The following is a 13,906-nucleotide window of genomic DNA, read 5'->3' on the forward strand; positions in this document are numbered from 1 at the left end:
TAAAAATGCAGGTCCCCTTGTACATAAATGCATTACGCATTTCAGAATGGTGACTGCAAGCGTCAGGCCCTGTCTAACTGTACAGATAATGAGCCCACGAGGCCGGCCCTACCCCAATTTTACATTTAAGAAACAGGTTTACAGAGATCAAGTCAACTGCCAAAGTTACTTTTTCAAGAGCTGGGAAAATATTAGAGCCAGAATTCTAACGGGTTTGACAGCTACTAAACTCCCCCTTCTAAATTAGGCCCCTTCTTGTGGAACCGAACCTAATGGAGATTTTCTAGATTCATTAAGTACACACACATACACAAAATCTGTCAGTCACTTTCACTCTACTTTGTTCCTCTAACACCCAGGTGTTTAGCATTTGTTGCATGTTTTAATGTATTATATAGACAATAGTGATGAAGCAGCAAGCTGTCTTATCTACTTTAAGAGTTCTCGTTGCACATTTCCTTTTATAATATTCTCCTGAAGTCTGATGGAAAATGCAGACATACTTATGTTTAATGTTAATGGGTGGAACTTTAAAAAGAAGTACTGTAATGGCAGAAGTTGTGACACAAAATACTGTAGTGTTCTAACCTAACACCTAAATAAAATAGCATTCGTGTTTTTTTTTTAAGTGACTACTATACACTGGGACTCACTTAAATGGAAAGAACTGAAGCCCTGGCGTCAAGGACAGACACCTGAAGGTGAAGGGACAAAGAGAGGAACAGGTCCAAGCCCAACCCCGATATCACTCAGAAGCGCGGCAAGAAATGCGCGCCTGCGCAGAACGAACCCTCCTGCGTACAAGCCGGGCGGGACAGGCTGGGCCGGGCGGGGGCGGGGATAAGGTTGCTAGGAGAACGCGATGACGCTACGTCCACGGCGCTCTTCTCCACCAATGGGCCTGTGGTGACGTGTGCGTGAGTCACGCTGACGACGCGCGAAGGGCACAGGTCTGAGCTCCGGGAGGACGTTCGGCCTCTGTGAGCTGCAACCTTTCCAAGGGAGTGGTTGGGTGTTCGCCATCTTAGGGGGTGAGTGTGGCTCAGCCTTCCCCACGGTGGGTGCGGAGAGCAGAGCCCGGAGCCCCCGAGGGGCTGCTGCGTTGGCTGTAGGCCCGGTCAGGCGCGGCCTCCCTTGGGAAGGCCGCTGTGACCTCCTCAAGGGCGCGGAGGCGGGAAGGAAGAAGGCCCGGATAGGGGTCCCAGGGATCCGGTGACATTGACCGGCCCGGTTCCTCTAACCGCTGCTCCTTCTCCCCCTAGGGAGATGTTCTCGTCCGTGGCGCACCTGGCGCGGGCGAACCCCTTTAACGCGCCACAGCTGCAGCTGGTGCACGATGGCCTCGCGGACCGCCGCCGCAGCCCCGCCGGGCCCCCGGGCCCGCCCCGCCGCTCCCGCAATCTGGCAGCCGCCGCCGTGGAAGGTGAGATCAGGCTCTGCCCCGATGCGGTCGTTAGGTCCACTCGTGGTCCGCTGTGCCTTCGAGGCCTGGGTCCGGCCTGGAGGACGAGGAAGGACGCGCCCGGCCCGCTGCACCTTAGGACGGCGCCCAGTTGCTCCCTCTGAGGTGTCAGTCCTTTCCACCCTAGTCCGGTGTCGGATCCTTGGCCTTCCCTCAAGGGCGTGGAAGGGCCTAGGCCCAGCGTCCCTTCGTGACCTCCGTGTCCGCGAGGGCGTAGAAGCCGTGACTGGCTCCTTATCTTTTCCGCTGTGACCCCTCTTGGTCAGCTGACTAAGGATAGGGTAAAGTCAGTTTCCTAACCACTGTCCACTCACAGTTGTGACTGTATTACTTGTTCTTTGATTTGCCTTTATTTTTCTTAAAAATACTCCTCCTTCCCTCAGGTATTTCCTGAGTTTTATATTAGCTTCCACTTAGTTGTGTATGAGATAACTGGGTCTCTGTTAATGCGACTGGTGGAGGAAGCGGCTTGCAGCCCCAGATAGGCTATAGAGAGGGATTCTTGGTGGGCATCCCTCTGGTCTTACCTCTTGGGCTTCATGGTGGTTGGGCTCAGTTTTAACTTAATTGTGTGTGTTTTAAATCCCAGTGCAGTGTATATACAGAGAAACCTGACAACCGAATTGTAGGAGTCGTGAGAATGTTATCTACATGTGCCTGTAAAAATCTAAAGGTTTTCTTTTTAAGTCGTTAATGTGCTTCTGTTATATCTCTAGTATTGATGAAAAAGTCTTTACACTGTCGTTGTCTTTCAGTTTAAAAAGTTGAAGTTAACATTTGTGTATTCAATGTATTTGCGGGAATTTGTGTGTAGCTAGTTTTATGTTAAGGGGTTCATAAGTGGGGATGATATTGGTTAGTAGCTGGGGTAAACTTTGAAGTGTTTGCAAGCTTTTTATATGTTGAATGATCTGTGTTTGATTTGTACTCTGAAGTGTACTCTTATCAGCGGTTAATAATTTGAAGTTTGATTTTAATTGTAGAAGCCATTAATGTAGAAAAGTTATTTTGCCATAATTTTAACGTAAGAGATAGCTAGTATCTCAAAGGTATAGAACCTCATAATTTTTAAAGGATCTGATTTTGGTAGTGAGTTTCTTCTTATTTAAACTAGGTTGAAAATCATCTTTTTCATTGAATTTTCATTAAACCATGGCCTAAGCTGTTCAGCTGTGATAGAACTATTTCACAGGGAAACATAGTTTTCTTTCATTCCCATGGCCTTAGTCATCTCTGAAGAGATACTTACTTGATTTTTTTTTTTTTTTCAATCAAACAGAGCAGTATAGCTGTGACTATGGATCTGGCAGATTCTTTATCCTTTGTGGACTTGGAGGAATTATTAGCTGTGGCACAACACATACAGCATTGGTTCCTCTAGATCTGGTTAAATGCAGAATGCAGGTTTGTTTTGCATGCTGGACTAAAGCATACTGAAGCATGGCTGTTAAGTTGTAAGATGTAGTCATCTACTAATAAGCTGTGTGGAAACCTAACTATCCAGGAGGTAAGTTGATGACTACTAGTAACATGGGTTTTATATTAAAATGCATGGTGTGTCTTATCTTATTACAGAGTACAGTTGTGAATATGGCTCCATGAAGTTTTATGCACTGTGTGGCTTTGGTGGGGTCTTAAGTTGTGGTCTGACACACACTGCTGTCGTTCCCCTGGATTTAGTGAAATGCCGTATGCAGGTTTGTATTGAGATGACAACATTGAAAGTATATATGACTTAATTTTAATAACCTTAAAGGACTTCACAAAAGAGGAAACTTTAAAGAAATCACAACTGCTAGAAACTTCAGTAGGAAACCAAACCTACATTTCTTTAAGCTGTGGTCTTTATTTTAGTGTCTTAAATCCAAGGAATGCCTTTTTAAAAACAAGAGTGTGGGTAGATTGTTTGCTCTTAGACTCTGGCTGTAGATGGCTCTTTTCTGCTGGTGTTCAGTTCTAGCCAGAGTTCCTCTTCAAGGCCTAATAGTCCTTTATGCCCCAGTCATTTTTCAAGCACTTATATGTTAGAGTGGGTAATCAGTCTTTGTGTATTATGTGAAGTAACTTCATGTCCCTTGTCTATTGATAAGACCAAGGCAAAGAGCACATGTAGATTTCTTTAAAATGCTCTTAATATCTTAATATGAACATTTTCTGGGCGTAACCTCTTGTATATTTATTATATAAAAATTTGTAATTTGAATATCTTTCTTTTTTTTTTTTCCTTTTTGTCTTTTTTACTGACCGGTAATGGGATCGCAACCCTCGGTGCTGCGCCCGCACCGCGCTCAGCCAGTGAGCAGGAACTGGTCTCCACATGGGATCCGAACCCTCGGCGGGAGCGCTGCCGCACTCTCAAGCGGCGCACACTCCAGTGCGCCACTGGGCCGGCCCTGAATATCTTTCAATTAGCAATATTGAATCAAAAATAATAAAACATCAAAAATTTATTTGTCCCAAACAGGATTAGAAGTCTACTAACCTAAAAGAGAAAGGAAGGTGAAATATTAGAAGGGAGAGGAAGGTGATGTATACTAGTCCTTCTAGCACTGGCAGAAATAGTGAGATAAGCTTTTTTTCCCCATTAGTTAATAGAATGAATATGAGATACCTTCACTAAAACTTTGTATGCATGTCTCTTGAAGTGAATTTAAGTAAATTTATTTAGGTCAAAAGATAGATTCTCATTATATCGGTGTACCTTTTTAACTTGTATTCAGTTTGTCTAATGTTCACAAAACTTTATAGTATAATCTACTTAGTGGAGTAGCATATATTAGGTATACAGATTTAAATAGCTGTAAAACTAATTTTTTAGTAGTAGTAGTAGTAAGAAATCTCTTAGGAGTCAGTTTTATTATGTATTTTTGTTGGAATTTTAACTATCCCTCCAAGAGGTAAGTCTGACTCAAAGAAAACTAGGCCTTAATGTACTAAAGTTTCCTTTATAAAGATAATCATAGATAATAAACTGATATCTTGTACAGTATTCCCCCCTCATCCAAGCAGGATAAGTTCCAGTGGATGGTACCTGAAACTGCAGATAGTATTGAACCTTATATATACTGTACTTTTTCCTGTTCATACATACTTATGATAAAGTTTAATTTATAAACTAGGCACAGTAAGAGATTAACAATAACTAGTAAACTAGTACAATTATAACTATATTTTAATAAAACTTATGTGAATGTTCTCTCTATCTTAATATTTTCGGACCTTAGTTGACTGTGGGTAACTGAAACTGCAGAAAGTGAAACCTTGAATAAGGAAGGACTGTTGTTCCTTTTGTGCAGTTACTGAAATTTATTTTAGAACCAAAATGAAAACTAAGAATAATGAAATTCAGTATTTATGAGATGTGTTAGCTCTTTGGTACATTCTATTAATTTTTTTTCTTCTTTAAATAAAGGTGGACCCCCAAAAGTACAAGGGCATATTTAATGGATTCTCAGTTACACTTAAAGAGGATGGTGTTCGTGGTTTGGCTAAAGGATGGGCTCCTACTTTCATTGGCTACTCTATGCAGGGGCTCTGCAAGTTTGGCTTTTATGAAGTATTTAAAGTCTTGTATAGCAACATGCTTGGAGAGGTATGTAATTAACTTTGAAACTGGAAGTCCTAAGTGTTTAACTCAAAGTTTAAGACCAAAAAAAGGTTCCTAGATATGTCCTGTCTGACCCACCTTGTTTTAGAACTGAGGAAATGGTTCCAGATTGAGCAACATGCCTCAAATCGTAAGGCTGAGACAGGATGAGAAACAGAAAATGTATTTCATTAGATTTCAGTGCCCTTTTTATTACATTATATTGCTTTCTAAGTAAGTTGGGTTTTGAATTTTTTAGCTCTGGGATTCCTTTGTATAGTGTTTACATGGTACTATAATTAAGCATTTGGTTAATGAGGTTATGAGAGGCAACATATATTCAGTCTCGTGTGTTATAAATGGACTCTGTGATAAGAATACTTTAAAAGTGTCTGAAGTTTAGTTATTTCCTAGAATTGTCACTTAAATTGAAAACTGCCAATGCAACAGCAATTCAGGTCTCTCCTTATGTTTTATGTTTTAGGAGAATGCGTATCTCTGGCGCACATCACTATATTTGGCTGCCTCTGCCAGTGCTGAATTCTTTGCTGACATTGCCCTGGCTCCTATGGAAGCTACTAAGGTTCGAATTCAAACCCAACCAGGTTATGCGAACACTTTGAGGGATGCAGCTCCCAAAATGTATAAGGAAGAAGGCCTAAAAGCGTAAGTAAACACTTGCCTACATTTATAGTATAAAAATACTCATTTTGAGGCAACTTCATTTCTTAGCATTAAGCCCACCAGACTTTTGTTTTTTACTACTACGTTATTTAATGTCTGTTTACCTGTGTATAGAACATGAACTCTAGGGGCAAGGATAAGTTTCATGGTTTGAACCCTGTATTAAATTTTTTTCCTAAAGTAAAGATCGTTTGTTAGTCTACAGATGACTTGCTATTTGGTCTGAACAATTAACTTTGGGAGAGGGCTTGTTAAAATTTTTATAATCTATTCACAGTTAAGAATTTTTATGTAATCAGGCCAAAACATGCTTCCTTAGATCCACCTTTGTGGATGAATCTTGAACTGAGTTCTACTTGTAAACTTCTTGTTTCTTGTGGTTCAAGTCAAAGAAACATCCAGCAACTTTTTGGTTGTATAGTCAAAGGTGCTTGAGTCATTGGCATGTGAGATAAATATACCTGCATGTTAGTCAAACGTTCTGATAGAAATGACATGCAGTTATGCTGCCATTTTTTACTATCAGGACTTGACTGGTGTGCGGACACTACTGTTAATGATGAAAATCTCTGTTAGATGAATATGTGCAACTGAAAATAAGTCTCCTGATTTCCTAGATTCTACAAGGGGGTTGCTCCTCTCTGGATGAGACAGATACCATACACCATGATGAAGTTTGCCTGCTTTGAGCGTACTGTTGAAGCATTGTACAAGTTTGTAGTTCCTAAGCCCCGGAGTGAATGTACAAAGCCAGAGCAGCTGGTTGTAACATTTGTGGCAGGTTACATAGGTATGAATTATTTAGAACACACTTGTTTGTGAAATTATGGACAAATAGTCATTTCCATTTTGGGCCCTTTTTGTGAGGAAAAAATATTCCAAAGGTTTAAAGGCAATTTTATCTTCCCATAACATTATACCTGCCCTTCAGTATTCATAAATATTTGCTAATTAGTTTCTAAAAGGATTGTTTTATTGTTTGCTGATTGTTTTATGGTATGTCATTATTAGGCATATTGATCTCACTGCTGCACCATTTTTTAATTTGGTTTATCAAGAATAAATTTTTAATACAAGAGGAAGTGTTGACTAAAGTTGGAATATAAAAACTTTTAAAGGATTGTTCTATTTTACATAGGGTGTACTGCTTTATATCTTTACTTACTAGTGTCACCCTAAATCTGATTTTTTTTTTTAATAGAACTAAAGTTTTATTTAAAGTTATGAAAAAAGATTGTTGGCAATGATGTGAATTTTTTTAACTAACCCCATATTGGATCATTTCCCTTGACATTTTTCAGCTGGAGTCTTCTGTGCAATTGTTTCCCACCCTGCTGATTCTGTGGTATCTGTGTTGAATAAAGAGAAAGGTAGCAGTGCTTCTCAGGTCCTCAAAAGACTTGGATTTAGAGGTAGGGTGATATCTTTTTTCCTCTAAAGAAAGAACAAACACTTGGATATATTACATTTTTTCATTTATATTTCTTATTTGAACCAGGTGTATGGAAGGGACTCTTTGCCCGTATCATCATGATTGGTACTCTGACTGCACTACAGTGGTTCATCTATGACTCTGTGAAGGTCTACTTCAGGCTCCCTCGTCCTCCTCCACCCGAGATGCCAGAGTCTCTGAAGAAGAAGCTTGGGTTAACTCAGTAGATAGAGCACAGCAAATATGGACTGAATCTGCTTGTTGATCAGTGTTGAAGAAAGTACAAAAGGAACTTTTATATATTTGACAATGTAGAAAATTTGCCTGTTCCTGATATCATTACTGTAGTACTCTTGTTTAAGGCAAGAATTTCAAACTTAATGTTGAAATAAACCCAACTGTTCATGATTTGTGACTTGATAATTATTTTAAAAAGTAGCTTTTTAAAGATTTAACTCTGAAATAGTTGCCATTTAGCTCAGTTGGTTAGAGTGTGGTTCTTATAACACCAAACTCCAGGTGTACTGGCCAGCCATAGATGTAAAAAACTTATTTAGAAGCCAGATGCGTCCTGTCTTATTTAAGTTTCCAACCTTAAATTTTACCTGTGCTGCAGAGAGAAAGGAAGGGTTGTTAGGTGCAAATTTGGACCAAACTGTTAAAAGGTGGAGTGGAAGGTCTTCTGAGCCCAACCAAGTGGTCGCTAAGATACTTAGCATCAGCAATGTACATTAGTTATTGCTGTGTAACAAAGTATCTAAAATTTAATGGCATAAAATAAGCTTTCTGTAGATCAGGGATTCAGCAGTATCTCTCTGGTGGAATCTTCTGGCTCTGGATTTTATGTAGATCTTATGAAGCTTTTGTCAAAGCTTTTAACCTGTTAGTGGCTCATCCTACCAGCTCTATAGCATGAATGCTTCAGGGCAACTGGACTTGGGTGTTAATTCAGGGATCCAATGGATCTAGGTGGAAGCTAGCTTTTTTTAGGACTTAACCTTCCAAGTCACGTAACGTCATTTCCACCATACTCTTGGTTACAATAGTGGCAAGTCCTAGAGACAAAAATCATAGATTGGTGAAAAGGAGTACAGACTCCACATCTTGCTGGGAAGAGTCAGTCACAATCTAAGAAGACGTAGCGGGATCAGAAATCAGCCAACTGTAAAGTAGACTGTAGATGTAAAAAACTTCAGGGTATGCAGTTCAGCCAGTCTTCACTGAGGCATTTCCATTGCCAACCTTGTAGAATTCAAGCTTTTTCAAGAGGTGCAATAGGTTTTTATTTGTGGATATTGATAAAAGGCTGTGATAAAGCTGTTGAGAATTGCTTGCTATAGAGAGATTTCAATGCTATTTCTAACAGATAAAGCCATTTTGTCCTCAAAATACAAGATCCCCACTTAAAATTTTGTAAATTCCCATTGATTTCAGATTTTTAAATTTACTCTCACCAAAAATAAAGAGATTTTAATAATGTACATATTGGGGTTTTTTTTTTTACATTTTGTTTAATAAAATGTCAATTCCATAAAGTGGAACCGAGTGGAATAAAAGTATATGAGATTGCTAGTTTTATTGAATTATGTTGTAATTCAAGGACAAAGTAGCATTGCATAGTAATTTCCAGAGGGATCAAATATCTTGATTCACATTGTCTCAGAGCGATGAAAACTGAGAAAACATGATTTAAATAAATTATTCATGCCTAGTGAAAGGTGCAACAAAATTGAACAGAAAAAGAAGTAACAGCTTAACTAAATCTGCATTGTGTAAAAGCTTCATGAAATGTTTTGACCATATTTTAAAGTGTTTAACATTTCTGTGATAGGATTTTGGGGATAGAAGTCCACTATGTTAGTGAAGTTTGATGCATGGCAGTCTTGCTGCTAAATTAGGAGATATATTTTGCTTCTTTAGCATAAGGAATTGTATAATCGTATTGTTTATGCAAATGCTTTGTATTATTGATGAGGTAAAATGTCAGAATAATTATGTTAAAAATCACAGATGCCACAGTTAAGAAACAAAGTCTGATTTTAAAATTAGAGAAATCTGTAGTTCATGGTTGAACACTGTGCCTTCCCTGAAGTTTAAAAGAATGATGTGATACATGACTAACTCAGTCTCAACAGCTCTTACCTCAGATATTATCTATTGAACCATTTGTTTCTTTTACAAGCCAGCCCTGACTTGTAGGGCTGTGCCTTCCCTGAAGTTTAAAAGAATGATGTGATACATGACTAACTCAGTCTCAACAGCTTTTACCTCAGATATTATCTATTGAACCATTTGTTTCTTTTACAAGCCAGCCCTGACTTGTAGGGCTGACTTCACATTCTCAGAAGTGTTCATAGAAGTGCATGAGATGTTAACCTCACCTTTGATACAGTTTGTGAATCTCCTGGTTATTAAAGTGTGACCTGATAAGTTTCCTGGAAGGCGGCTATTCCAAAGTTTTCATGTGTGTTTTTATAGACTTTGAAGTGCCATGCATGTAACAGACACTTAATAAAGTCTTGCTATACTGAGTAAAAGAGCCTTGGGGATGTGTCTCCTACACAAGACATAATTCCTACCTAATACTGTGAATAAGGATTTGATGTAAAAAACAGCAGACTTTCTCTGTGGAATGCAGTATATTGCAAGATTTGAAGATAGGGGATAATTCATGTGAGAGGCAATATTTTTCCAAGACCCATGATCTCAACACCGCGATACCAACCAAGGTTAAAACTGCTAAATCTCATGTCATCATCAACATCTGAAAATATAGTATATCTAGCTTTTACTCAGAAATTATTACTGATTTTGTTGACTGCATAGTTGGTTAGACTTTAAATGATGTTATAAGCAGGAACACTCCACAGAGAGCTAAGATGGCTCACTCATTCAAGATCATGTATGTTATTAAGTGATTAATTTTATATTTTCTACTGTTAGGAAACATCCAAAGTTTTTTATTGCCCTGTATTTGCCACAAAAGCTATATGACTTGAAGACAAAATCATGACATTAACCTAGTGACATTCTAGATTTGGGGCTTCCATCAAGAAAGTCCAGTTCAGCATAGCTACCACAGAACATTGACAGATTTCTGAACCGTTATTTCAATAATGAGTAAGAATTAGTGTCAAATAAAAAGAGTGCCTCATTTATCTGGCACTGATGGAAACATGTTTCTCATAAGTGAATTTTCATATAGCTGAATTTATACTATCAAGTGCCGAAATTTTAAAAACATTTCTCATGTAAGTTTTTCTAAAATGTGTCATTAAAATGATTACCTGGAACATAGTTTATGCTTCATTTGGGTATTATGAACACCAAATGCCACAGCAGGATGTACTGCAGTGATGCTCTCTCTGTAGTGTATAGAGCTGTTTACCTACGAAAAATGGTCCCATATTATATAACTTTTTATTACATAGAGCTAATGTTGCCTGTGGCATGTAGGCATCAGTCTGCAAAGTGGGGTACAGGAAGAAGAAAACACTAGAATACCTACTTTATTTTTATCTCATCCTTTTTAATTTCTATTTTTTGTATATTTTAATATTAATTGTACATACATAGTGTTAAAAATTGCAATGAAAGCTGGCTTCCAGCTGGCTGGGGGATGCTCTTTTCATTTCTCCTATGCAGACTTTTTTTGGTAAATGTCAAACATCTGATATTTTGAGAAGTTATCTATGGTTGGATGGTAAGGATGACTTATGCTTTTTCTAAATATCTCTGTGTTTTCCACATTTTCTGCATAGAGCACACAGTAGTTTTGTAATTAGAACAAAGCTATTAAAATAGTAGCTATTTAATCAAAATGATAATGTCTATTAGTTATTCAGTGCCTATTAATGTTGAGGTACTGATTGTGGTGTGGTTATCATCTTATGAAATCACTATTCTAAGCCTGTAAAGTAGATATTCTCATTCAACAGTTGAAGAAACAGGCAGAGAGCGATTGAGTAGTTTGCCAAAGGTCACACAGCTAGGAAGCGATAGGGATGGATTTGAATATTGCTTTGACCCTTCAGTCCCTCAGACTGATCTTAATTACCTTAGAGAGTTTAGAAAGTACTTCAGAGACTGAGCAGTGATAGCTATCATTTACTCAGCACTGCTATGTGCCAGGTATTGTGTAAGATGTTTTACATATATTCATATTATGTCCTTTAACATTTCCACAGGTAGATATCATTTTTACTAGTTTATAGGTAAGAAAATTAGATGCCTCAGAGTAGAAGCTTGTGCCAGCTCTAGAATTTAGGCAGCCACAGGACAAAGTAGAGAGCAGCAGCACTGCCTGGGAAGCATCACCCATGCCTCCTTGTAGTGAAATTTAACTGCCTGGATCTCATTTGGTCTAAATGTCCATGTTTTGTTTCATTTCTGCCCCATATCCACCCTGCTGCCCTCAGCTAATTGTTCCCAGGTTGATCTTCTGATCTAACAACAGATAGTTCATGGTCTAGCCAGTAACCTATGTCTCACAGAACTGCTTGAGATGATGGGCTGGACTAGCCAGATTTCTGTGTCCTGGGAATTTGGAATTGGAAAACTAGAGACTGAGCGCTCTAAAATGAGAAGTGAAGTGAAGTGAAGGTTCACAATGCAGAAAGAGGCCAGAGAGAGGCTGGGGAATGACCAAGATGGCCTCGGACAAGCTAATTTCATAAGGAAATAGAAATTACGTATAAATAAAGCAAGTTGGCAGAGAGGTAGATCTAGAGAGAGAAGCAGAAACAACCCTAGAGACCACATGGCCCCCAAGAAGGAGAGAGCTCTGCATCCATTGGCTCTGGCCACCTGGGTCCAGATTCCATGAGCACTGGTAATACCACATTTCTTTTCTTGGGATACTCATGAGATACCTGGAAGAACACCCTCCCCACTACATTTTCTTTAAACAAGCTTGCTTGAATGGATTACTGTTTCTTGCAATCAGAGTCCTATCTAAACTCCCTTACAGCTGACTGTGAGTTCTGTGAGATCAGGGAACACTTGAACTGTTCAACCTGTTCTAGCTGTAGTCATAACCCGAGGGTCTGAATACTAGATAGAGATTAACAGGGACAGATCAGAGGTGAGATAACTGTTTTATCAATAAGCTATATCCCATAGCCTTCTTTAAAAGGAAGAGACAGTGACAAGGTATGATAATTTTATGTCTCAACTTGTCTGAGCCATGGTGCCCAGATATTTGGTCTAACATTATTCTGGATGTTTCTGTTAGAGTGTTTTTTGGATGAGATTAACATTTAAATCAGTGGACTTTGAGTAAAGCAGATTGCCCTCCATAATGTGGGTGGCAATCCACATCCATCCAATCAGTTGAAAGCCTGAATAGAACAAAGACTGACCCCATCCACCTCCACACCACCTCCTCCTCCTAGCAAGAAGGAATTCTGCTAGCAGATGGATGGCCTTTGTACTTGAACTGCAACATTGGCTCCTCCCTAGGTCTCCAGCCTGATGGCCTACCCTGCAGATTTTAGACTTCCCATCCTCTGTAATCAATATGAGCCAATTCCTTTAATAAATCTCAGTCTCTCTCCCTCTCTATATTCCTCTTTCTCTCTACATATGATGGTACTTCAAAACGTTCATAGAAATATTATCTTTTAATTCTACTTTCCATGAACTTTTTGAAGTAACTTGTATATGCATACACATCCTATTGGTTCTGTTTCTCTGGAGAACCCTGACTAATACACAAGGTTCTAGTAATAATGACTTAATTTTTCAAAAAAGACAGGGTATATATTTCTGGGTCAATAGTTTGGAAAAGGTCAATGAAGCCAGAGTATGTAGCTAATTCTTCCATGGCAAGAAGCCCAAAGGTTAGAGATGAGTGTCTCTGGTGTAAGAATTTATAAACTCTTCATTTTGAGGTAACCAGCTCTACGCATCTTGATACCCTTCATGCTAGACATTTGAAACTGGGGCTAACGTTGTGTAGGTTATTTTTTTAAAAGTTATTTTATCGTACTTTTTTTGGACAAATTTATTGAGAAATAATTGATGTCTAATAAACTACACATATTTAAAATATACAATTTGATGAGTTTTGACACATGTATATACCTGTGAAACCATCATCACAATCCAGATAATAAACATTCTTCACCCATCAAAATTTCCTTGTGCCTCTTAGTAATCTATACTTCCCTTCATGTCTATGCCCAGATGTGATGGTTAATTTTATGTGTCAACTTGACTGGGCTAAGGGATGTCCAGATAGCTGGTAAAACATTATTTCTGGGTGTGTCTGTGAGAGTGTTTCCAGAAGAGATTAGTATTTAAATTGGCAGACTGAATAAAGAAGGTCACTCTCATCTATGTGGGTGCATATCATCTAATCCACTGAGGATCTGAATATAGCATAAAGCCAGAAGAGGGGAAAGTTTACTTCTGTTTGATCTGGGACATCCATTTTCTCCTGCCCTCAGATATCAGTGGTGCTGATTTTTGGTTTTCCAGCTTGCAGATGCATATCATGGGAATTCCTGGCCTCCATAATCATGTGAGCCAATTCCTATAATAAATCTATCTATCTATCTGTTGGGTGTCTCCAGTGGCTGCACGGGACCCCGAAAGGTTTTTCCTTTCCCTAGAGGGTGGGGACCAAAGGGATTGCCCTTTTCTCCCCCCCCCCCCCCCCCCCCCCCCCCCCCCCCCCCCCCCCCCCCCCCCCCCCCCCCCCCCCCCCCCCCCCCCCCCCCCCCCCCCCCCCCCCCCCCCC

General features: G+C 39.3%; 1 protein-coding gene across 1 annotated transcript; it reads left to right on the forward strand.

Annotated features, from left to right (window-relative positions):
- The first annotated feature begins 916 nt into the window (after window positions 1–916).
- Window positions 917–7,572, forward strand: SLC25A3 (solute carrier family 25 (mitochondrial carrier; phosphate carrier), member 3). The gene is made up of 8 exons (XM_008572718.1): window positions 917–1,031; window positions 1,263–1,423; window positions 3,038–3,159; window positions 4,875–5,054; window positions 5,533–5,714; window positions 6,350–6,522; window positions 7,034–7,144; window positions 7,231–7,572. The coding sequence occupies exons 2-8, from the start codon at window positions 1,267–1,269 to the stop codon at window positions 7,389–7,391; spliced, it is 1,086 nt and encodes a 361-aa protein (XP_008570940.1). The 5' UTR covers window positions 917–1,031; window positions 1,263–1,266; the 3' UTR covers window positions 7,392–7,572.
- The last annotated feature ends 6,334 nt before the right edge of the window (window positions 7,573–13,906 follow it).

Source organism: Galeopterus variegatus, unplaced genomic scaffold (assembly GCF_000696425.1).
Source record: "Galeopterus variegatus unplaced genomic scaffold, G_variegatus-3.0.2 Scaffold827, whole genome shotgun sequence".
In the NCBI taxonomy this organism is placed as follows: domain Eukaryota; kingdom Metazoa; phylum Chordata; class Mammalia; order Dermoptera; family Cynocephalidae; genus Galeopterus; species Galeopterus variegatus.